Source organism: Pelodiscus sinensis, chromosome 13, assembly GCF_052426305.1.
Source record: "Pelodiscus sinensis isolate ZL-2025 chromosome 13, ASM5242630v1, whole genome shotgun sequence".
Classification (NCBI taxonomy): Eukaryota; Metazoa; Chordata; order Testudines; family Trionychidae; genus Pelodiscus; species Pelodiscus sinensis.
In genome coordinates, this window is record NC_143064.1 from 33,521,405 (window position 1) to 33,548,142 (window position 26,738).

The window sequence follows — 26,738 nt, forward strand, 5'->3', positions numbered from 1 at the left end:
ACTTGTTTCTGATTGGCTGTTCCTGAATAATGAGAAACAATTCCACATGAAGACAACCCATAAGTTTAAAGGCTTCCAGAAATACCACTTCAAATGAAGTATTCAATTGTACACCCTAAATACCTAACATTGTACAACCTTCTGTTTTTCTCCAATTTCTCTATGCAACTATTTAGAACCATATCCTAGAATATTCTGAATCCCAAAAGAAAATTTAGATATTGTTTTCATACCATATGTTCAGACAAATAAAAATTATTCTCTCTTCTTTCAAATCTCATTAGAATACCATTTGCCTTATGCAGCTGAAAAATTATGTGAAAGATGAGAAAATGCTGTCATCCATTAGACTACTAAGCCTGCAAAACAGTCTAAAATGGTTTACAAAGCATCTTCAATTGCACTGATACAAGCTACGTAACATGAATTAATAGAAAAACCATTAACCAAGGCTATTAAACAGCAGTCTTGGCAGATTCATATTTCCAGAGCAGATTTACAGTTAATACATAAGCTAACATTTTATGGGTCTACATCAGCACATTTTAGTTCCAGTAAACGCCAAGTTAATCTACAATATAAGATTTCATTTTATGTAAATTAAAATGAAATAAAGCAAAAATAAATAAAAACAAATATATTTCAAAGCTTATTTAAAGGATTTTTAAAATTTAGGAGAACAAGAATTTTCTAAAATTATTTTGAAAGTAATTTAAACAATAGATTAAAAATTCCATTTTGAGGGAGCTCACTTGGAATGGTCTTCATTGCTCTTTCCACTAGCAGGGCTTTTTTTTTTTTAAATGAAAGCAAAGTCTTATTCTGCATTTCTAAAGAGCTATGCTGAGCTATTCTGCACCCCACTGGGTTTCTCCAGTTGCTCTTAGTGACATCACTCTGTCACTACAGCAGTGGTTCTCAAAGTGTCATCTATGGAGCACCATCTTGCAGGTGTGCCACAGGATCGGGGTTCACCCCTGCCCCCAGCATGGAGCCTGCACTGGTGCTCTAGCCCTGCACCACACACCCCATTTGGCTGGAGTGCCAGTGCTAGCTTCCTGCTTTGGGGCAGGGAAGGAACCCCAAGCCTCGCAGGCAGGATCTGGCTCACGGGGTGGAGGAAGAGGCTATGCGAGCTGCCAATCCCCCTCCACCAGCTGTGGGGAACAGTACTGCAGGAAATAGCTTGTTTGGAGGCTTTCCCCTCTGTTTCCATTGTCCAGAACTGTGGCCAATTGGAGCAGCAAGGGTGGTGCCTGGCAGCAGCGGAAAGTGGGGGTGAGTGGAGTTTGGAGTGTGCAGAGCCAGGTAAACACCCCCCATCTCCAGACCCCACATCTTCCTCACACACACCCCTCCTGCCGAGACCCTATACTCTCCCACCCCACATTCCCACGCCCTCTTCTGTACACAACCTCCCACCCTGATGCCCAACCCCCAGCATGCTCCATCCCATCTCATCCATCCCCAGCCTACTTGCATCCTCACCTGCACCCCACCTCCTGCTCAGATCCCTACCCCTTCCACACAGCCCACTCCTGCACCCTCTCTTACGCCCAGACTTCGCAGCCCCATCCTGCAAACCACCTCCTGTCCAGACCCCCCATTCCACTCCTGCTCCCAAACTCTGGGCCAGATCCCCACCCCCAGCCCACTCCTGCATCCTACCTCCCACCCAGACCCCTGATGCTTACCCTCTCCCGCACTCCAAACCCTATACTCTCATCTCTATCCCACTCCTTAGCAGCCACCTCCCACACACTGAATCCCTAATCTCTGGTACCATCCCAGAGCCTGGGGGAGTCCACAAAATCTACAAGCCCCGAGCCCTCAGAAAATCCCGCAAACTCTGTCCTTCCTTCCCTCCTCCCCTTCCCCCTTGAGACTGGTACATGAGGCGAGTGAGATGTGTCAGTCAGGGGCCACATCAGTGAGAGTTGGGCCTTTTTTGTTGTTTATTTTTGCTTCTCACTTTTGTGGAGCCCCTGACTAATTTTTCTGTGGCCACCGACCAAAAAAACGTTCCTCACCCCTGCCACACATAAAGACAATGTTGAAAGAAGAAGTTACTCACCCTGTGTAGTAACGATGGTTCTTCGAGATGTGTCCCCGTGGGTGCTCCACTCCAGGTGTCGGGTCCCGTCCCGGCGCCGCTGGTCGGAAGTTTTCCATAGCCGTAGTTGGGCCGGACCGCGCATGCGCGAGCGGAGCGCGCGGCGTTCGCGCCTTTGCAACGGTCCGGCCCCCCTTGTCAGTTCCTCTCACCGCTCGGTCCCTGAAAGACAAAGCAGAGAGACCCGGAGCGGGGAGGAGGGTGGGGCGTGGAGCACCCACGGGGACACATCTCGAAGAACCATCGTTACTACACAGGGTGAGTAACTTCTTCTTCTTCTTCGAGTGGTCCCCGTGGGTGCTCCACTCCAGGTGAGTACAAAGCAGTAACCCAGAACGCGCTCCGGGTCAATTATTTTCTACCGTGGACAGTACCGCAGAGGCTACTGCAGCGTCTGAAGCCCACCTCTTCGTTATGGCATAATGCCGTGCGAAAGTTATACTAGAAGCCCAAGTAGCCGCACGGCAAATATCCGCCAGGGGAACTCCCCTTGCAAATGCAGTGGAAGTCGCTACAGCTCTCGTGGAGTGAGCCCGAGGTAATGAAGGAAGAGGTTTGTTTCTAATTGAATGACATTCCATAATACAGAGTGTGATTAATTTTGCAATGCGTTGAGTGGAAAGTGCCTTGCCTTTCGATCTAGGTGCCAAAGATACCAACAACCTGTCGGTTCGTCTCCACTGGCGCGTTCTGTCTATGTAGAACGACAGTGCACGTCGGACGTCAAGTGTGTGGAACAGAGCGTCTCTACTGGAGGAATGAGGTTTGGGATAAAAGGTCGGTAGGACGATAGGTTCATTGATATGGAAAGAAGAACAAACTTTGGGGATAAAGTCCGGATGTAATCGGAGCGTTACTGTGTCCTTGGAAAAAACAGTGAAGGGGGGGCTTGCCATCAGCGCCCCCAATTCCCCTACCCGTCTCGCCGATGTAATTGCAAGCAGGAAGATTGTTTTCATCGTTAAAATATGTAGCGAAACCGATGCCAAGGGCTCAAAAGGTGGGTGCATAATGGTATCCAGCACTAAGTCGAGATTCCAGGAAGGAGAGGGCGCGCTTCGTGGCGGATATAAGTTTTGAAGTCCCTTCAAGAACCTTTTTGTAATTGCGTGAGAGAAGAGCGCAGAACCCCCTACTGGTTGATGAAAAGCACTGATGGCTGCCAAGTGCACTCTTAAAGACGAAAGCGTAAGACCTGACTCTCGTAAATCAAGGATGTAGTCCAAAACGTTCTGTAGAGGAGACGATAGGGGGTGTATATTGTTCTGAATGCACCAGTCAGAAAATCTCCGCCACTTTGCCAGGTAGGTATTCCGTGTAGACTGTTTTCTACTGTGAAGAAGTACTGTCTTGACCTCTTCGGAGCATAGATTTTCATCTCCTTTCAACCAGTAAGAAGCCACGCCGTCAGATGCAGCGACTGCAGCCTGGGGTGTAACAGTGTCCCCCCTTCCTGAGTGAGGAGATCCTGATGGAGAGGAAGAAGGTAAGGTGGTTGAATTGACATCCTGTGTAAGAATGGAAACCAGGCTTGTCTGGGCCATGCTGGAGCTAGGAAAATGACCATTGCTGCCTCTAACCTGATTTTCTCTAGTGTTCTGGAGATAAGCGGCGTGGGAGGAAACGCATACAGAAGTGCTTTCTTCCACCTGATCAGAAACGCATCGCCGAGAGAGCTCTTGCCGAGCCCCGCTCTCGAGCAATATAGGTGACATTTCTTGTTGTCGTATGTTGCAAATAGGTCTACCAGTGGAGTACCCCATCTCTGGAATATGGCAGATAGAATGTCTGTCCTTACTTCCCACTCGTGATCCGTGGGAAACTGTCTGCTGAGGGAGTCTGCAATCACATTGGCGGTGCCAGGTAAGTACGATGCTGTTATGCTTACGTTGTTCTGTATGCACCAATTCCAGCACCGCACTGCTTCGGCGCATAGGGAACGTGATCGTGCTCCCCCTTGTCTGTTGACATAATACATCGCCGCTACGTTGTCTGTCAGTATCCTTACTGTAAGCCCTCTGATCTGGGGAAGAAAGTGTTTGCATGCGTAGAAGATTGCTCGAAGTTCCAACAGATTTATATGCAGACGTCTCTCGTTGAGCGACCATTTGCCCTGTATTCGCTCGTTGTCCATATGGGCTCCCCAGCCTATGAGCGAGGCATCCGATGTTATCTGCACTGTTGGTTGCTGTCGATGGAATGGAACTCCCGTGAGAAGGTTTCTCGCTTCTGTCCACCACTGCAGCGATCTCTGAACATGTGGAGGTAACCACACTAGCTTCTGAATGTCGTGCCTCACGGGGACGTAAACCGTGGATAGCCAATGCTGAAGGCTCCTCAAGTGGAGGCGTGCATGAGGAACTACTGCTGTGGCCGCTGCCATGTGCCCGAGGAGACGAAGGCAATTGTGTACCGATATGGTCATGTTGCCAGTGAGTATAGTGACAAGATCCTTGATTGCTTGAAATCTTTCTTGCGGTAAGTAAGCTCTTGCCATGCGCGAGTCTAGGTTTATCCCTATAAACCTTATAAACTGAGTTGGAATAAGTGTCGATTTCTGCTTGTTGAGAAGGAGGCCGAGTGATTCGAAAGTTTGTTCGACCATCGCCACCATTTGTGACGCTTCTCGCTGCGTGGCACCTTTTATTAAACAGTCGTCCAGGTACGGATATATTATCACCTGTAACCGACGCAGATAAGCTGCTACGACGGCCAGGGTCTTTGAAAACGCTCTGGGCGCTGACGCCAGCCCGAACGGTAGAACGCGATATTGAAAGTGATCGTGGCCTATCATAAATCGTAGAAAACGTCTGTGCGCAGGATGTATTGTGATGTGAAAATACGCATCTTGTAAATCGAGGGCAGCGAACCAATCGTTTAAATCGAGGGACGGTATTATGGAATTCAGGGTCACCATTTTGAAACGCTGTCTGCGAAGATAACGATTCAAACCTCTTAAATCGAGAATGGGCCTCCAACCCCCCGTTTTCTTTTCCGTTAGAAAGTATCTGGAATAAAACCCTCTTCCCTTGAACTGATCGGGGACCCTCTCTATTGCTCCGATATCCAGGAGACGATGAACTTCCTGTTGCAAGAGATTTTCCTGAGATGGGTCCCTGAACAGGTACGGGGAGGGTGGGGTGGTGGGGGGGATGGAGGTGAAAGGAATGGTGAAGCCGTTGTTTATGACTTCCAGTACCCATTTGTCCGTTGTTATCTCGACCCATTGGTGGTAGTAAGGTCGTAAGCGGTGGTGGAACATGGGTTTGTCCAGGTTGATTGGTAGTGTGCGCTTGCCCTCGACCAGGGAGTCAAACTTGCTGCTTTGAGGCAGCCGTGCCTGTCACTCTAGGTGGTGGTGGACGCCTCCGCTGGGGGCGCTGTCTCGATCGCGCTTGGTCGAAGGGGCGATTCTGCTGTCTCCTCGACTGATAGTCATACCGTCTCTGGTATGGGAAATAACGCCGGCGACGGAATGGTGGTGCGTACATGCCGAGCGTGCGAAGCGTTGTTCTTGAGTCCTTCCCAGTATGAAGGATCTCATCTGTTTTCTCCGCAAACAATTTTATCTTATCGAACGGGAGGTCTTCTACCTTGGAGTGCAGCTCCTTAGGTACCGCGGCCGTGGCGAGCCAAGAAGATCGCCTCATTGATACCGCTGTTGCTACTCCCCGAGCCGCTGTATCAGCTATATCCATAGCTATCTGAAGATTGGCCTTTGAACACGCATAGCCCTCCTTGAGAATAGACCGTAGTAGCTCCCTGTCTGCCTCTGATGATCTCTGAGACAGCTCAGTAAGCTTTGTTATACTATCAAAGCTATGATTGGCTAGGAGAGCTGTGTAATTCGCTATGCGAAGGAGCAACGTGGCTGATGTGTAAACCTTACGGCCAAAGGCATCCAGTTTCTTCGCCTCCTTATCAATGCCCGCATTTTTCAGCTGCGGGTTCTTAGCCCTTTGGAGAGCTGCGTCGACCACCAGCGAGTTTGGTTGCGGGTGAGTGAAAAGAAATTCTGAATCTTTAGACGCTATAAAATATCGCTTTTCTGCCGGTTTTGACGTTGGTAGAGTCGAAGCCGGGGTACGCCAGATTTCCGCAGCTGATTGGAGGATAGCCTCGTCCATAGGCAAGGCGACCTTAGATTGTTGTTTAGGGTTTAGGTTCCTCCAGAGCTTGAATTGTTTCGTTGGAGTGTCCAATATCTGAACCTCCTGAGATTGGGCCACTCTCCTAAACAGATCTTGAAAGTCCTTTGTGTCGTCTGGGGGAGATGGGTCCCCTTCAAACAGTGCGTCGTCAGGGTAGGATGACGACATATCTTTTTGTGACATATTGTGCAGCTGATCGTCCACATCCGATATCTGCCCTTCCTCAGGCTCAGATAGCTGGGCTGAAGGTGAGTGGGTGTGCTGTCGAGATGACGCCCCCTTCCAGTCCTTAATTGGTGATAATTGTCGCGATTCATGAGGGGTATGACAACAACAATGGCCAGGACGATAGTGATGCCTTTCATATTCGGATGCTCGATGGCCCCTATGATCAGGGTGATCAGGCGAAGACCTTTGGGAGGAGTATCTACTGGCATACCTCCTATGATAGGATCTTGGGGGGGAATAACTTGGTGAACGAGATCTATATGATGATTCCCTATAATAACGATGACATCGCCCGTGAGGATCAGAATAACGAGACCTTGATCTGCATCGCGGGGACCTTGTTTGGTGATGAGAAGATGTGCGATGAGTAATGCTTGGTGAATGAGAGGGAGAGATTGAAGGCTCGAGTGAGGGTGAAATTGAATGCCTCGTGACAGATTTCTTAGCAGCCTTAGTGGGGACTGCAGAGACAGAAGGAGTCTCTCCCCCTTGCACTGATAAAGAAGAATGGGCAGGGGGAGGACTAAGCAGGACTGCTTCGTCCTGCTGTGTTACTGCCCTAGCCGGCACCCCAGGCAGCTGTTCTTGCGGTGCCGTTGCAGCTGCAAACTGATCGGCCGGTGCCGAGTCGGCACGGAGGGGGGCGCTCTGTTTATTATGCTCACTGAGCTCCGCGGTGCCGTGTGGCAGGGTTGCATCCGGTGCCAGACCCGGTGCCGGCTTACCCTGACTCAGTCCAGGCATTTGCGGTGCCGTTCTGACTCGCGGCTGGGCAGACTGCCGCGGCTCCAGCCCTTGGAGCGGTGCCGAGCGCTGCGTGTCAATTGCGCTCTCAGCGGGACGTATAGCCGGTGCCGATGACGTGCGGCTTGATGTTGCCGCCTGCGGCTTATTTGATCTCTCCGGCTGTCTCGCGGCCCCGGAGGCTCCCTGTTTATGTCCCTGAGACACACGGGACAATGAGGGGGGCGGGAGGGAGCGGGCAGGGGAAGCCCTTTTCTTTTGCGTTCCCGTTGCCGGTGGAGACTTCGCTCTTTTACCTTGCCCTCCGGGCGCTCCTGATAGATGTTGCTCAGAAGGCTGTAGCGCTTTATCACAGAGGAGGAGCTTTAAGCGCATATCTCTTTCTCTCCGCGCTCTGGGAGTCAGCTTTGCGCAATGAGCGCATTTTTGCGGGACATGCGACTCTCCCAGGCATCTGACACAGGCTTCATGCCCGTCAGAGGCAGGCATAGCCTCCTTGCAGTGTATGCACCGCTTAAAACCTGGTGAGCCAGGCATAATCTCCCTCTCTCGTCCTCTTCTTGTTTTGTTTGTTTGTTTTTTTTTTGTTTTTTTTTTTTGTAATTAACTACTATTCTTTTATCTTCGTCTGTTTTCTTTTTCTTGTCTTTCTTTTTTTTTTTTTTTTTTAGACGGTCCTGTGAGGAGAGAAACGGCGTTCCGCCAGCGACCACGGGCGGCTGAGAGGAACTGACAAGGGGGGGGGCCGGACCGTTGCAAAGGCGCGAACGCCGCGCGCTCCGCTCGCGCATGCGCGGTCCGGCCCAACTACGGCTATGGAAAACTTCCGACCAGCGGCGCCGGGACGGGACCCGACACCTGGAGTGGAGCACCCACGGGGACCACTCGAAGAAGAACTGTTTGTTTTGGACATAAATTAATATTTTACTTTATTTAAAACAAAGTTTGGTAAACCAACATGATAAAGTTGAAGTGCTTAATCATTATTTAATGACTTTGATTAATAGCACTTCCTTTTTAAAAAGTTATATATGCCCCCGATGTTATAGCTGTGTATTTATATTTTTATGCTCTAGTAGCCTAGTATGAATAATATAGTATTTAAGGTATTTAGAAATAATAAAATGCATTTTGTCATCCTGGGTGATTGTCTGGTGGTCCACAGAAAGGTGTGTGTTGAACAGGGTGGGCCATAGGCCAAAAAGTTTGAAAACCACTGTCGCAGAGTTATTTTACAGCTGAAAATATACTGTACTTTGACTACATGGGAGGACTATTTACAGTCACTTTAAAAGTATCTCACTATTACACTGTTTCTGACACTGATGTAAATTATGCAAATTTCTGTAAAACAAATTAGCCTCGTTCTGTACCTAATGTAGTAAGATGAGGGTCTGTAACAAAATCAGCAGGCCTTAAATCTAGTGAGCAAGACTTTGGCTCAGTGAAACTGCAAGCAGGAAAGAGGCTTAGCTAACGAGAAATAGTACAGGCAGGGTCAAGCATAAAGAACGTCAAAAGGTGCCAAGCGCAGACCATAAAACACATTCCAGAGGGGTTGTAACAGAACACTTCTTTAAGAAACACGTTGGTACCAAATGATTCCCCACAAATAACATACTTAACAACCCAGGTTCAGGACTGGGTCTAAATTGACAGCACGATGGATAGTAATTGAACTCTGCTTGTGTGAGCTAAGGGGCGGTAACTAGCTAACAGAGGGTAGCAACCTAATATGTCAGGAGTGATGTGTAACTTGTTTATACCTGTATATAAAAGTGCACCCCAAAGGGTGATCATTAGCTGACCATGGGAGGGCACTATAATCCAGAGCTTATAGCTGGGTGTATTGTCATGGCTCACACAGGTGTAGTGGCACAGAGGTGAGTCTGTTCACTGACAAATATTATTGTCTGTCATTTGGCAATAAACCTACTTGGGTGCTTTCAATCCTTATCTGATTTGTGGTCTCTGGGTACTCTGTGGGAATCTGTTGTGTTGACTAATTGTGCATGGTTAATGCGTTTAGATGGGGGAGCACACGCATGCACACAGCCAAAAGTTTATCATCACTGACGGATTAGCGGACTTGTCAGGAACTCATTGGGATGACCTTGACTGACTGACGACACATAGCAGTAATGAAAGTCAAAGCAAGGACATACAGACAAGTCAAACTGATTGCTTCTGCAAATGTTCACGGGCTGACAGTCAGCAAACAACAACATATAACCTCAGTCATGCAGAATGCAATGCTACAGAAAAATTCCAACATCATAATCAAAGAGGCTGACAAAGGGGGCACTGTAGACACCATGAACAGAACAGATTATGAACAGGAGGCTGCCAGACAACTCACCAACACCAGATTCTAAAGGTTTCTCTTCTCTGATCCCACTAAAGAATACCAAAAAACCCTAAAAACACAGTATAAAAGAACATCTCAGCTTTCTACGCTGATGAAGTTGCCTATCAGGAGACAGATCTTTCTGTGGGCCCCAAGTCCCCAGGGTAGAGATAAATTGATAATTTTTTAAAAATAAAAGACAAAATGGATATTTATTTAAATCTGATTTTTTAAATCCCCAATAAAATACTAAATTTCTCATTTATAGTAACAGTTACAATTAAATCTCATCACAAACATGCTATACATAAACTTACACTCTCATAAAAATGAATTAATAGCTCTACTCTGTCCAGACTAATTACAGTAAAACCTGTGCTATCTGGCACTTAACTAGCCAGAAAACTTTAGAAACCGGCAAATTTCCAAGCCAGGAAAAAATCTTATTAAAAACAAAACAAAACAAAAACAAAAAAGGGAAACTCGTGCTTTAAGCCAGGCTGCTCCTCAAACGCTCCCTCTGCCCTTGCCAGACGCGCATGCAGCATGTACCTGGGAGAGGGGCAAACGGCCGCTCCGGCCACCTGACGCCAGGCTGCATCCCGTCCCCCCCGCAGCTCCTGACATCCCAGCCCCCCCTTTCTCGCGCTTCCTGGCCTACTCCCTGGCACGTCAGTCCCCTGCAGCTCCTTGCAGTCTGGCACCCCAGTGGCTCATGGCTGCCCTAGCAGCCCCTCCCCCCCCAGGTCAGCCCTTTTGCGGCTCCCCCACCCCCCATCTTTGCCTCCGGCTTCCACCCCCCTCACCAGGCTGCATCCTGCCTCCCTCCTGTGACCGCCCCCCCCCAGAAGGCCACTTCCCGGCCCCTGCACCGTTCCAGCCCCCCCGCCACGTAGGCCCTGCACAGCTCCCACCCTTTCCCCCCCTCAAATACCTGGAATTTTTAGAAAGCTGACACGACCTAATCCCTGGGCATGCCAGATAACACAGGTTTTACTGTAGTAGATTTTGCTTCTTGAAAGCCAAGAACTTTCAATTTCTATTTGTCAGCAGACTAAAAAGTAACATGTGCAAAGAAAGACGCAAGCTGGATAGAATTGTTTTTGTTCTGTGCTTGTGTGGTAGTGGACCTGGACCAAGCACAGCAGAAGAGTTAGTTAAGACATTGTCTTAAAGCCAGAGAAACAATACATAGGAAAGGATGGAGGCAGCATAGGAACAGTGGAGTGGACTGGAAAGAGAAAGGGAAGACATTATTCAGCACACACAAAGCTTCTTATATTCCCCCAAACTTTTGCAACAGAAAAACTGCCATGGCTTCTGGGCCTAAGAGAGACCCAATCTGGGAATATACAGAAAAAATGTATTCCCTAGGTAAAAAAGGAAAAGGTATAAAGTATAAGCAGTGTAAGATGATGCAGGAATGAAACATCATAAGGAAACCTGCTTATTGGGAGAAAATGATGCAGATGAAGAGGTGGATATGGCTGAGTGGATTAACAGTTTAGCAACTTAAATAATTCACTTTGCAATGCACCATTCTTCAAGATGCTATGCCTTTTTGAATGAGTGTGATTTGACATGTACATTCCCAAGTTGTTTGTGATGTTGGATGTTACTAGGAAAAAAAGTTTAGCTTTGCTTATCCTTATGGCTTGTTTAATTAGTTAACTAGGTCCAGAATGTATCGCTGCAATACAGATAGGTGCAATAAGAGAAATCTAGAGTTGTTAGTCAACATTAAATGTCATTTTCTTATTTTATATTGCATAATACTTACCCCTTATTTTGGAACATCATATCCAGAGACCATAATGGTGATGCCATAAATTTATTCACTATTTTACTTCAGCATAACTCAGCTTTTCCAAGGGAATTCCATTCTGTACTTGTTTTCTCAAAAAACAGAAGTGCTGGTGTGTACAATGGGGTTTATTCCAAAATTAAATGCACTCTAAGCACAGTCAGTCTTTGCTTTTTTGGTAACTTGATTTAAAAATCGCAATTTAAAAAAATCCCAACCAATTCACTCTGCAAGCCATTTTTTTCCCCTCAAATAAAACATGTGATTAGATAGGAAGTGAATGTCAGAGTTGAGCACCTCTATTGGGCATACCTCACCACCAACCTTACACTGCTTAACCCTAGGGATGGTAGCTCCAACAGTCACAGTGGTACATCCGGAAACAATTGTTTCTGAGACAATTACACAAAACTAATCCATCCTGACATCGCATTTATAGAATACGACTACAGTGTTTGAGGAAAGGGATTCCAGAGACTATGTGTAACTTCTAGCAGTAGGAAAGCAGGAGAAGAGCTACTTCAGTTTTGTTTTCATTCAGAGAATTATTATTTTTTAAAAAACATCTGTGCATATATGTGTATAGATGCAACTGGCGTCAGCTCAGGACACTGAGGACGTATCTCCACTGCAGCCTTAGGTAGACGTATAACTTAAGTGCTGCCCATAAACAGATACCCATTCATGCAGAAAAATCTCCAGCTCAAGTGCTGTCTGGCCCATCAGGGAATATGAGTTGTTAATCATTCTATTACAGAACTGCTGACTGACCAAGAATGGGGCCTCCTTGTTGTAGTCACTGTACAAAATACAGATTAGTAAATGGCTCTTTGCCCAGAGAGCTTAAATCCTGATAATGATGCAGCTACTCTGCGTTGCTCATGCTACCACTTTGTGCTTTGCTGAGGTTGTTTTGCAGTGGTGCCATGCTCATTTGAACTAAGGCCATTTCTTCACATGCCATGCTGGAGATCAATCTTCTGGCATTCAATTTAGCAGGTCTAGTTAAGACCTGCTAAACTGAACACTGAGGATTGGCTCCAGACTGGGCTGATACCTTTACAGCTTCAATAGACTTCTTTTGGGGCTAGAATCCTTTGTTTCTCCGCCTATACCCGAAGACGGTTAAGAGGAACTGGCGGGGCTGGACCACGCGACTGGAAACGGTGCAAAAAGCCGCAAGATGGCCGCCGCGCATGCGCGGTCCATCAGACAACAGCTAAAAGATCTCTGATCTGCGGCGCTGGGATGAGCCCGACACCCATAGTGGAGCACCCACGGGGACACTACCGGAAGAACAACAAGGCTGTTTATAGGCCAATAAGTTGATCATTCAGTGATCACCTAGTCATTAAAGTTGCCAGAGCATTGAAAACACCCTTATGGCTTTCATTTGCACATTTAAAACCATAAACCACTCCATACCCCATATTTCTAATTTTAAATACAAAAATGATACATAAACCAAAATAAGGTATACAGATCCAGCAGATTGTGACATTAAAATTGATAGGTTACATGAGGCATTTTTTCTAAAGCATCTTCGAGTTATGTATATTTATATACAAGAGACTATTTCCAGACAGGGTTAGAATGAATTGTGACATTTCTTCTCCCTCCATGCTATATGAAATTATGCCCCCTAAATAGCTCATTGTCCCAAATGCTAGATGAGCTATGACTACGGTGACCATATTTTCTGAACCAAAAATGGAGATAGCCATGCCCCTTACCTCTTAGGCCCCACCCCTGGGGGTAGTACTTCCAGGGTCAAGATGGATACATGATTGGAAGTAAAGGGCATCATGTGACCCATCTAAAAACTCCTCCCATTGTCCTCTACCAATATTGTTAGGTTTGGGCACCATATGACCCTTCCCCATGCAACTATACTGCAACTGCATTAACCCAGGCCCCAGACCTAGGGTGCCATGATACTGCAGCATAGGTTTCCAACCTCAATTCAAGATGGGGTCCAGGATCTGAGACCTATTACTTTGCAGTGTAGATGCAGCCCCATTTGACTCAGGGCCTGGCAGTTATACAGACCTTTCTCACAATTACGTGGGACAACTTCCTTAGACCTCTTCACAGATGATTCTTACCGGTTCCAATTAACTGGTAATTAGAGGGGGCTGGAGCAGAGGGCTAGCTGTAGAAAGGGGTTTCTCTCATCTGGAGCAGCCCCTGTCTGTGGGCAACCTGAGGGCCCGGTAGGTAGTCCCCGCTCTCCATGGGGACTCCAGCCTGCTGTGGACAGGGGCTGCTCCAGAGGGGGCTGGGAGCTGGCAGCAGCTCCAGTGTGACCTAACATTAACCAGTTAACTGATTAATGGGAATTTACATTCCTAATGAGATGTACTACAACTGCATTTTTTGAAATTACTGCAAAACTATCAAGTGTCCTCCATTTTCAAAAACGAGAATGACAATACTGAACTACCCAGGACAATTACAGGGTGGAAAAGACCATGTCACTAACCCTCACCACCACTGCTTGAAAGGCACATTTCCTACATAAGTCAATATGAGGGCTGGGCTATTTTATATGTAAAGCTACTGAGAAATGTACATGTTAATACCATGATGGCAATGCCTATTACTACGTATTATTTACATAATATAATTGCCAAATAGAACTACTTCCCAACCTGCTTACAACGGGACTGATCCAATTTAAATGTTAAGCTAGGATTAGGCCCAAAGCAATCTGTTGACATTACCCAAAAAGATCCAGTTAACATTTAGTCACCCTTCAAAAATATAAGGGACCAGTCAGTAAAAGCCCCACTGCCTGGTAGAGGTGATCTCTGAAAAAAATTGGAGGGACATTGAATTGACTTCTTCTGACAGCAGCGCTTTCTCTCACTGGACGTGGGGTCTTTAGCACAGGTTTCACTTTGTGTGTCAGAATAACTCAGAAATGTGTTTTCACAGCTAACTCCATTCAGGGCTAGGCAACGTGGAGCCCAAACACAGAAGAACAAATTCCTTGAAACTGGAAGTCAAAACATCTTACCTCTTCATAGAGCTCACAAAGGGCTTGTTTACCCAGACACACAAGTTATGACAACCCTTTTTGTAGAAAGACGATATACATCCTGCCTCTCAAGTGTTTCCAGGTGGCATCATAACATGCTGTTTTAATCTTAACTGCTTGGATGAGGAAGGCTCACAATGAGTCTGTCCATCATTCACACCAGAGTGATATGATGATTTCACCACAGTGGTAACAGACCTGATTTCTCTGTGGACTCTTGTGGAGCAGCAGGGAGCCTGGGGTGGTCTATTAGGGGGAGTGCCAGGAGGTGCCTCTGTTTCAGTGGTTCTCAAGCTTTTTGGCCCTTGAACCACTTGGCTCAATGTAAAACCTTTCTGTGGACCACCAGGTACTAAGGGAAACGCATAATTAATTACATAATTACGCCTGAGCCATTTTGCTAGTTCTGCACCTAGGGAAAATGGTTTAATTTAAATTATTGAACAGATTAAGCATTTTAACTTTCTCGTGTTAGTCTATCAAACTTCATTTTAAATAGTGTCCAACACAAAAGGTTGGAATGTTTTCTTTCTTTGTAACAAAAAACAGGACTGTGTAGCACTTTAAAGACTAACAAGATAGTTTAATAGGTGATGAGCTTTCGTGGGCCAGACTCACTTCCTCAGATCAGATAGTGGAAGAAAATTGTCACAACCATATATACCAAAGGATACAAATAAAAAAATGAACACATATGAAAAGGACAAATCAAATTTCAGAACAGAAGGGGGATGGAGAGGGGGGAAGGGGGAGAGGAAAGCTCATCACCTATTAAACCATCTTGTTAGTCTTTAAAGTGCTACACAGTCCTGTTTTTTGTTTCAGCTGCACCAGACTAAAACGGCTACATTTCTATCACTATTCTTTATTTGTGGCAGGGATGTATAACCTTTTTGAGTCAGGGGACACTGACATACAGAAAAAATCAGTTGGGAACAACACAAGTGAGAAACAACAAAACTCCTCCCCAAACCCCCAACCCTCACTGAGCTGACCTCCAACTCAGACACCTCACTCCTCTGGCGCTCCATGGGGCAAGAGAAGGGACAGGGAAGACTGAGGTTCAGGGTTTCCCATAGACCAGATTTACTTGTCTGGTGGATTTTATGGACCCCCTTAGGTTCTGGGTGGGGACAAAAATGAGAGGTTGAGTGTGTGGAATGGGGGTAGGAGTTGGACTGCCCTGATCTGGCACCCTTGGGACCTGATTGGTCCCAGATAAGGAGTTGTTCCAAACCAGGGGAGGTCATTTCAGGCCCCCTGCTGCCAACCGCTCTCCCCCACCACTGGGCTTCTGGGCTTCCTAGGTCCCTCCTGCCCTGGCTCCCACACTGGTTCCCTGTGACCCCCCTCCCCACACCAGCCCAGACAAGCTACATGCTGATTCCCTGCACCCCACCCTCGCAGCCCAGCTGAGCTCCACGCCAGTTCCTCGTATTCCCCTTGCAAATTACTTGTTTTTGCAGGCTCCCAGCAGTCACTGCCTCCTGCTGCTCCTATTGGCTGGATCCCAAACAGCAGGGAAAGCCTCCAGGAAGTGTCCTTGACTCCTATTCCCCTAGCCGAGGGAGAGGGAGGAGAAACAGCAGCATGCAGCCACTTTTAGCTGCGTTTGGAGTCTAGGGGCTTTTCAGGACATTTCAGAGTTTCATGGGGACACTGGGACAGGAAATTAAAAAAAAAAGGGGGGGGGGGGTCTATCCCGGAAAAATCTGGGACAGATGGTCAGCATAGCTATGACTCTACATATCAGGGGAAGTTCCCACCTTTTACCATAGTGTGGAATGCAGCTTACTAGGAATTGCTTTATGCCTTCCTATCCCCCAAGCAAGACAATGTAAAACCCCTGCGGTAAATAATTACATAAAAGTGTATATATACACACAAGTATTTAATTAATTTTAGTTATCTTTAATGTAATTTAGCAGCTGAGAATGAGGATGACTGGCAATACCAAAGCTTGATCAAAGCCCATTGAAATCAATAAAAAAAAAAAAAAAAAAAGACTCCCGTTGACTTCAATGGATTTTACATCAGGCCATATGTGACTTGCTGTATGCAGTTTGCCAAAAAGTTTTGCATGGCCCATCGCAGGAATTGTTAACAAAAACTAGCATAATCTTACCATATCAAAAATCCTTCTCTCCCCTCCATCCTTAATTTTAATAATTTTTCAAATATGAAATTCAAAGTTTACATGTTTATTCATAAGCCCAGATTAATTTTATGTGTAGGATGCATTACACAATATACAAGCAAAGCTATGAGAAATGACTCAAAATTAAATGTTATGAGCTTGATATTTTAAAGTTATTTTGTATTTTAAAAACTATGATGTTTTACTACATGGTTTCTCTGTTTAAAGCATATCTATTTCTCATCTTGATCTTGAGAAAGTTATTTCTATGGTTTGGTGATGGCATAAAAAGTTATATTAGATGTATTAAATAGAGGTGTTTTTATATCTAGCTAGGATTTACTGACAGTTGAATTGATACATTCTAACACTCAGAACCTTAGGGTTGCCAACCTCATCAGGACTGGCTAGGAGTAGGGATGTGAAAGTGTAACCGTTTACACAGTTAACCTTTGAGTCTGGGCTCATCAGTTAACATGCATGGTTACACATAAGAACATAAGAATGGCCATACTGGGTTAGACCAAAGGTCCATCCAGCCCAGTACCCTGTCTCCCAACAGTGGCCAATGCCAGGTGTCCCAGAGGGAGTGAATCGAACAGGTAATGCTCAAGCGATCTCTCTCCTGCCATTCCCCCTCCCCCTTACTCTCCTCTTTTCCAAGCTGAAAAGTCCCAATCTCTTTAATCTCTCCTCATATGGGACCCATTCCAAACCCCTAATCATTTTAGCTGCCCTTCTCTGAACCTTTTCTAATGTAATCTTTTTTGAGATGAGGAGACTACATCTGCACGCAGTATTCAAGATGTGGGTATACCATGGATTTATATAAGATCAATAAGATATTCTCCATCTTATTCTCTATCCCTTTTTCAATGATTCCTAACAACCTGTTTGCTTTTTTGACTGCCGCTGCACACTGTGTGGATGTCTTCAGAGAACTATCCATGATGACTCCACGATCTCTTTCCTGATTAGCTGTAGCTCAATTAGCCCCCATCAAATTATATGTATAGTTGGGGTTATTTTTTCCAATGTGCATTACTTTACACTTATCCACATTAAATTTTATTTGCCATTTTGTTGCCCAGTCACTTAGTTTGGTGAGATCTGTTTGAAGTTCTTCACAGTCTGCTTTGGTCTTAACTACTTTGAGCAGTGTAGTATTGTCTGCAAACTTCTCCACCTCACTGTTTACCCCTTCCTCCAGATCATTTATGAATAAGTTGAATTGGATTGGTCCTAGGACTCACCCTTGGGGAACACCACTAATTACCTCTCTCCATTCTGAAAATTTACCATTTGTTCCTACCCTTTGTTTCCTGTCTTTTAACCAGTTCTCGGTCCATGAAAGACTCCTCCCTCTTATCCCATGACAACTTAATTTACATAACAGCCTTTGGTGAGAGAGCTTGTCAAAGGCTTTCTGGAAATCTAAGTACACTATATCGACTGGATCCCCCTTAGCCACATGTTTGTTGACCTCTTCAAAGAACTCTAATAGATTAGTAAGACATGATTTCCCTTTACAGAAACCATGTTGACTTTTGCCCAACAAATTATGTTCTTCTATGTGTCTGACAATTTTATTCTTTACTATTGTTTCAACTAATTTGCCCGATACTGATGTTAGACTTACTAGTCTGTAATTGCCAGGATCCCCTCTAGAGCCTTTTTAAATATTGGTGTTACATTAGCTATCTCCCAGTCACTGGGTATAGAAGCTGATTTAAAGGATAGGTTACAAACCATAGTTGTTAGTTCCGCAATTTCACATTTGAGTTCTTTCAGAACTCTTGGGTGAATGCCATCTGGTCCCGGTGACTTTTTACTGTTAAGTTTATCAATTAATTCCCAAACCTCCTCTAATGTCACTTCAATCTGTGACAAGTCCAGATTTGTCACCTAAAAGTACGGGTCAGGTTTGGGAATCTCCCTAACATCCTCAGCCGTGAAGACTGAAGCAAAGAATTCATTTAGTTTCTCCGCAATGAAAGTCCCCCCCCCCTCCACTGCTGCCTCTGTATCAGTTGGGGTGGGGGGGAATGGAAGCTGGTCCCAGCACATGCCAGCTTAAGTACAGTCTCCCCTGCCCATGCACTGTTGCCTCTGACAGAGACAGTGAGGAGTCAATACATACAGAGAGTCGACTTAAAAGCTGGCACTCCATGTATACTGCCCCCCACGGAACCACCTCCCCCTCACACACTGCTGCTTATGATATAGAGGCAGCAGCAGAGTATGGGGGAACGGCAGGCATCAGTGCATACAGGGAGTAGGCTTAAGCCTGCTCCCACCTGTCTCCACCCACCTCACAGCGTATAACTGAAAAATTCAGCTGTTATGCATTTAATTATGTAACTGTATTTTAACAGCCCTAGCTTGGAGTCTCCAAGAATTAAAAATCTTTAGTTAAAGATTATGTCATGTGATGAAATCTCCAGGAATACATCCAACCAAAATTGGCAACCCTATTTCCCACTGTTATACCACAACTACGACAGTGATTATTTTTAGAAAATACACATTAAGTTGGAAGATATTTTTAATAAGAGTTTGAAAATCTGAATAGAAGTAGTTTTATACTTATTTAGGAATTCCTTATCACTTCAGAACACCAGTTTGAAAGATTTTGGTTAATGGGCAAGGATATATAACTAAAATGTGGATAAAAACTACACCTCTGATAACTGACAAATTTTAGATTAAATCCTGCTTCAAATATTTTAAATAGAGACACAGATAGATGGATCAAGCGCACTGATAAACTAGGATTTGTTGTCTTATGAGTTCAGTTTTCCCTCTCTGAATTTTTGGGTCATGATCAGCCTTTTTGATTTCACTTTTTAAACACAAATCACATCAGTCTGGAAGTCATTTTACTCATGGAAACAATCCCTATTTGTGTACTACAGATAGTGTGGACTACTTACATGCATAAAGGTGGTACGATGGGATCTAGGATTTTACCCTTGGGCTTTTAAAACACCACTAGATACTGTATGGCTATGTCTAGACTGCAGGCTTTTTTTGGAAGAAGCTTTTCTGGAAGAAATCTTCCGAAACAACTTCTTCCGAAAGAGCATCCACACTGCGAAAGCACATCGAAAAAGCATTCTGCTTTTTCAACAGATAGTGTCCACAATGAATGGTTGCTATCTCCCATGTAAGCTTGGATTACTATGGGCGGAATGACCACCAGGGCACCTGTGCTTTTTCCTCTTCTTGCGAAAGGACCCTCTCTTTGCTGTCCACACAGGCCTTTTTCTGAAAGAGCTCTTCAAAACAGTTAGGTTTCAGCATCAAACTTTAGTAAATAGCAGAAAGAGGTTTACCAATGTTGGAAAAACCCCTCTATTCTTTCAAATTTTTTTTTTTTTGAACGAACACGATTGCAGTGTGGATGTAATTGAAGTTTTTTTGGAAAAAACACTATTTTTCAAAAAATCCCTATGTAGCGTAGTCATACCCTATGGTTGCTTATGGGGTATCATTTACAGGCTATGATGGTGGCTACTATGAACAAACAAAAAAACAAAAGTTTCTGTTTTACCAAATACTCAAATTGACATTTTTCTAGAGGTCATTTTAAAAAAAAATCATTTTGTCAATGTCTTTATATAGCCCATTTGCTCCTTCAAGTGAAATGTACTTACTGCTCTTTTTCTGGAACACCCGGTTATCCAAGGCACAGTAAGGTTTCCTGAAATCTGAGGAAGCAAATGAAAAAAATCTATAAGGCACATGCTCAGATTGCTGATATGGCAAACAATACTATGTAGATACCTTTTGCATGACTTGTGCAAAATAATCAAGCTTTAAAGAGTGTGTGTTCATTGTGGTAAGAGTCTATAAATACAAGTACAGATCTAAATGCCCTTCTTTCCTGAAGAAGAAAATGCTTGCAAGATTTTCATAGGGGAACAAATTCAATTTGTGTTACTCACGTGCGTAATCTGACTACTGTGGGACTGGCCTGATGAGCTAGGTGAGTAGAGTTGCTCTTATTGAACTGAAGTTTCCGGACTAACTTTGTACTATATAGTAAGTAACACCAGTCCTAAAAACAACGTTTTTAAATGGTATGGAAATCAATGCATTTACAGAGCTCTTATTGAAAGGCTATAAAGTATATTCTGTAGCACTGGCTAAAATACATTTTATTATAGTCTGTAGACCAAATCTACTAAATTACAATAATCTCCTAAATCAACAGCCAGCCAATCTCCCATTAATAAAAATGACCTGAGTACTACTATCATGGAGTTACCAGAGTTTAGCACCTCTTTGGATTGTCCCAATGGGAAATCTGCACAAAGACTATGGGTGGAATATAGGCCTTAGTTAATTACAGGCAGTCCCCGGGTTACATGGATCCGACTTACATCGGATCCCTACTTACAAACGGGGTGAGGCAACCCCGCACTAGCTGCTTCCCCCCAGCAGACCAGGGAGACGCGAAGCTAGCGCCCCCCACCCCCCGCAGACCAGGGAGACGCGGAGCGTCTTTTCCCAGCAGACACCTCAGCTTGAGAATAAAGGACTGAAGGAAGTGAGGTGTGGGAGAATAAAACTGAGCTCTGGAGAAATGTTTGGCTAGAGTTTCCCCTACAATATGTACCAGTTCCGACTTACATACAAATTCAACTTAAGAACCAACCTACAGTCTCTATCTTGTACGTAACCCGGGGACTGCCTGTACTACTATTTTAGGGCCAATTTTCCAAGTCAGTTACACGGAGGCATCTTTCATTTACTGTAGTGGAAGATGTCTCAGTGTAACTTAGAGCACAATTAGGACTCTAATAAAGCTACTGTTGCACAGAACAGGAAAGAAAATGATGCAAAGAACTTTTCATCAATGTCACTTCTGCTCTTTGTATATATGATAAACCAGTGCTACCTGTTAGCAGAAACACTGAACTAGTTTAATTACTGGCTCTGTAGCCATAGAGCCTTGCAGCTCCCATTGGTGGCAAACGGCAAACTGCAGCCCACGGGAGCTGCAAGACTTTATGACTGCAGGAACATTCAGTTAAAAAACAAAACAAAAACGAAGTGGTCCATTAGGCAGCTTTCTCAAGGTGGGCCCATTGAACTAGTAGTTGTACCATTACCCACTTTGAATGCACAATCAGAGTAACTTCAAGTTAGGTAAAGTTGTATACCCAAATTATTTTAAACATTTGTTTTTAAAATGCCATTGTTACGTTTCAGAAATAATACCTCAACAAGATGCAAATGAAAGTCAAAATTCAGAAAACAATTGCTTCCGGGTAAGGCAGACTTTGTCTATGCTTAAAAAGTTTAAAGCACAGCCAAAGCAGTGCCTTAACCTGAAAGTGTAGCCATGACACAGAGCACGGGAAGAGAGCACTCCCAGCGCTCTGTGTAGCCAAGTTCACGCTGGAGCTTTACAATGTTATAAAATGTTGCACTCAGAGTTGTGATGGGGGGAAGAGGGGAAGTGTTATTTTCACATTCCTAAGCCAGAAAGTTACAACACTGTTAAATGCCAGTGTAGACTTAGCCAAAGTTACACTAACACATTCAGGTGGATGTATCTGTGCAACTAGAAAGACTAGAAATTTGAAATGACACCTTGAATTCAGCATCATGGAGGCCAGATCAATACATCAAGCAGGCTGGATCCAGCTCATGGGTCAAGTGCATAAAAATCACTCACTGCCAAAAACATACCTTCCAGTTGTATCTGTTATGCATACCGGTTTTTATGTAATGTTCCAGGGACATTAATCAATAATCCAGATTCAAAACAGTTAGGTTTCAGCATCAAACTTTAGTAAATAGCAGAAATTTGCATTTTAGAGTAATAAATTTTCACTTTCAGTGGAGCTTGCCTCTTGACCACTACAGATTCCCACAATGTTCCATGTAATTTTTTTTCATCCATGTGCATATTTTTTCTATGTGAGGAATAGATTTTTATGTGCACCAAGGCACATGTAAACGTGTACCACCAGTAGATACAAACACCTAGCTGTGGGCACGCTGCTAATCAGCTGGGCAGCATTTGAATATCTCCCAAGTGGCCACACAAGCACACAGCTTACAGGAAACACTGATTCCCACACTTCCAAAGAAGCATTTGCTTACACATAAAGCTGAAGTGTACTTCTTTCTCTCTCCAACTCAGCCTTACAGGGTATGAAATAATATTCTATGCTGGTTTTGGGTTCTGCTATAAGCATCCTTTATGCACAAGAGACATTGATGATACTCTCAAACAATTCATTTAATAAAAAGAAAAGAAAGCCATCACAGACCTAACACACCTATTTCAAAATATGGTAAACTTAATACTTCCCTCTCTGCATTATATTCATAATTAAAATAATTTACTATTTTTGAATAAATGTGTATCCAAAAATATAATTATAACTTCCAAACCTAAAAGATTACTTTATCACTTGCTACCTAAGATACTTTTGTACAGAAAAATACTCATCAAGATTCTTCAAACATCCGGTTTAGCCAGCCATCTTCTAGCTTGATCAGGACACCCTCTCATTTCGGACCATAAAGAGACAGGCCTAAATCTGTAATGTTTAAAAACCGGACACTCCAGCAGGAGTTCTGAAATTCCCCCTCCTTCACACACAAACACATCTGCCCTGGGAGCCCTTCTCTCGTTCTCCCATGCCTCATCCTCATTCGTTCCTCTTTCTCTCGCCCTCCTTGCTTACTGCTTTCCCCCTCTCCTTTCCCCTTGGTAGGGAGGGACTTGCCTGCAGAGCCAGACTGGGAGCTAAAGTTACCCAACACAGGGAGAAGGCAGCTCGTAGTAACTGGACTTTGGGTGTCTGGTCAGTAGATCTGACTGGGCACTATCAGGTCTGCTTTTCAGCTGGACTTTCCAGTTGAAACCCAGACACCTGATCACCCTATAAGGGGAGGGAAACAGGAAAATTAATATCATTCTGTGGCTGTAGCATGCACGCACGCATTGTCTTTTTCATAGTTCCATATATTCTAAGACTTGTGAACATTAGGGATGTTAACGTGTACTCAAGTATATGATTAACCGATGAGCCTGGGCTCATCTGCTAACCTTCTTGGTAATACACATTCCCTCCCTCCCATGCTGCCTCTGTATCAGAAGCAGCAGGGAGGGAAGGGGAAGCAGGAGCCAGTGCTCCTGTGGAGCCACCTGTCCCCCACCCCGACACTGCTGCCTCCCACAAAGGCAGCAGCATGGGAGATAGGGGGTGGAAAGGTGGGAGCTGGTGCTTGCCCAGGCTCGCCATGGAGAGGCTGCTGCGTGGGATGAGGAGTAGCCTCTGTCCGCATGCAGCTTGGAGTCCCTTCTCCTGCCCTGCTCCCAGGACAGATGTGTTTGTGTATGGAGGAAGAGTGAATTTCAGAACTCCTGCTTCCCTCCTCTCCCCGTGCTGCTGCCTTTGTAGAGTGTCGGAGGAAGGGGGGGGGAGCAAGTAGTCAACAGAGGCAGCAAGGGGGGGGAGCGAGTAGTCAACTACTCGACTACTTGCTTACATCTCTATCAGAAATGTGGAAATTCGAATACAAAAATAGATATATATGAAGAACTATCTTATTTGAGATAAATCAAGTTAAACAACAAAAAGCCCCCACAATTTTTTACCAGAATAATAAGCACCACTCTTACAGGTGGTTTTAGCAATTTCTAAATCTCTTAGGCTACTGTAATTCTAGATTAATTTTGGCATGTTCATGTATTCAAAATTCTTCATAAAAAAAGTTGGGACCATTTTTTAAAAATAATGTAGAAAATATAACCCATAATTGCCATATCAATTATCAATACATAACTTTCCTTATGCGGTACAATAAATTAAGTGGTAAATGGCCTAGAAGACCCAGTTGAGAAAGTGACAGGTTGCTTTTGAGTCAGGAACCTCTAGCTAAAGGAGCACTCAAAGACGATAAGGTCAGTGTGGTGCTAAAGGAGCACTTAAGGGCGATAAGGCCATTGCGGAGAAACTAAATTAATTCTTTGCTTCAGTCTTCATGGCTGAGGATGTCAGGGAGATTCTCAAACCTGAGCCATTCTTTTTAGGTGACAAATCTGAGGAATTGTCCCAGATTGAGGTGTCATTAAATGAGGTTTTGGAACAAACTGATAAACTTAACAAGTCACTGGGACCAGATGGCATTCACTCAAGAGCTCTGAAAGAACTCAAATGTGAAATTGCAAAGCCATTAATTGTGGTTTGTAACCTATCCTTTAAATCAGCTTATTTACCTAATAACTGGAAGATAGCTAACGTGACTTCAATATTTTAAAAGGGCTCTAGTGGTGATCCTGGCATTTACAGACTGGTAAGTCTAATGTCAGTACCGGGCACATTAGTTGAAACTACAGTAAAGAATGCACACAGATGAACATAATTTGTTGAGGAAAAGTACACATGGTTTCTGTAAAGGGAAATCATGCTGTATTAGAGTTCTTTTGCGGGGGAGGGGTCAACAAACATGTGGACAAGGAGGATCCAGTGGATATAGTATACTTAAATTTCCAGAAAACCTTTGACACGGTCCCTCACCAAAGGCTCTTAAGTAAGTTGTCATGGGATAAGAGGGAAGGTTCTCTCATGGATTGATAACTGGTTTTAAAAAACAAAAAAAACCAAAACAGGAAACAAAGGGTAGGAATGGTAAATTTTCAGAATGGAGAGAGGTAACTAGCGGTGTCCTCTGAGGGTACGCACTGGGACCAATCCTTTTCAACCTATTTATAAATGATCTGGAGAAAGGGGTAAACAGTGAGGTGGCAAAATTTGCAGATGATACTAAACTGCTCAAGATAGTAACGACCAAAGTAGACTGTGAAGAGTTTCAAAAAGATCTCACCAAACTAAGTGACTGAGCAACAAAATGGTAAATGAAATTTAATGTTGATAAATGAAAAGTAATGCACATTGGAGAAATCATCCCAACTATACATACAAAATGATGGGGACTAATTTACCTATAACTACTTGAGTGAGATCTTGACTCATTGTGGATAGTTCTCTGAAAAATATACGCTCAATGTGCAGAGGCTCTCAAAAAAGAAAATAGAAAGTTAGGAATAATTAAAAAAGGGATAGAGACTAAAACAGCAAACATCTTATTGACTTTATTAAACCGTGGTTACACCCACATCCTGTCTACAGAATACAGATGTAGTCGCCTCATCTTAAAAAAAAAAAAAAGATATATTGGCATTGGAAACGTATCAGAAAAGGGCAACAAAAATGATTAGGGATTTGGAACAGGTCGCATTTGAAGAGTGATTAAAAAGACTGGGACTTTTCAGCTTAAAAAAGAGGAGAATAAAGGGGGATATGATAGAGGTCTATAAAATCATGACTGGTATGAAAGAAGTGAATAAGAAAAAGTTATTTACTTGTTCCCATAACGTAAGTACTATGGGGTCACCAAATGAAATAAATAAGTAGCAGGTATAAAACAAACAAAAGGAAGCACTACTTCACGCAACACAGTCAATTTGTGGAACTCCTTGCCAGAGGATGTTGTGAAGACCAGGACTTTAGCAAGGTTCAAAAAAGAACTAGATAAATTCATGGAGGTTAGTTCCATCAATGGCTATGAGCCAGGATGGGTAGGAATGGTGTCCCTAGCCTCTGCTTGTCAGAGGCTGGAAATGGATGACAAGAGCGGGATCACGTGATGATTCCCTGTTCTATTCACTCCCTCTAGGGCACCGACAGTGGCCAATGCCAGGAAGATAGAATACTGGGCCTTTGGTCTGATTCAGTATGGCCTTTCTTATGTTAATGCCAAATGGCAGAAGGTATAGGGTTGCATTTGTTGTGGGAACTCTTAGATCTGATAGCGACATACTTCTTTCAAAGAGTGTCATGAAAGGTGTCTGCTGAAAGCCTTTTTCACACTGATCATCACTGAAAAGTGTGTATGTAGTAATATGTATGGAGTTATGTATATGTTGAAAATTGTGTTCAGATATACAAGACAGATGATCAGTAGAGATGTTATAAATGAGTGTAATTAAGAAACCATGTAACTGCTAAAAATATCAGTTACACATGGAGCTACATCTCCCTGGGAGCCAGTGCACGCAGGGAGTAAGCTTTTAAGCTGGCTCCCTGCACATACCTACTCTCACCTGCCCCCCCCCCCCCCCCAGGCTGCTGCTTCTGAACATTAA

The 26,738-nt window shown here is 44.2% G+C and overlaps 1 protein-coding gene across 3 annotated transcripts in view; it reads right to left on the bottom strand.

Annotated features, from left to right (window-relative positions):
• HDX (highly divergent homeobox) overlaps positions 1 to 26,738 on the bottom strand; it is a 153,587-nt gene that overhangs the window by 75,119 nt on the left and 51,730 nt on the right. For all 3 annotated transcript variants that reach the window (XM_075940764.2, XM_006115323.5, XM_006115321.5), the window contains one exon: positions 20,221 to 20,274. In XM_075940764.2, the coding sequence (XP_075796879.2) occupies positions 20,221 to 20,274 (54 nt within the window). The remainder of the gene's footprint in view (positions 1 to 20,220; positions 20,275 to 26,738) is intronic.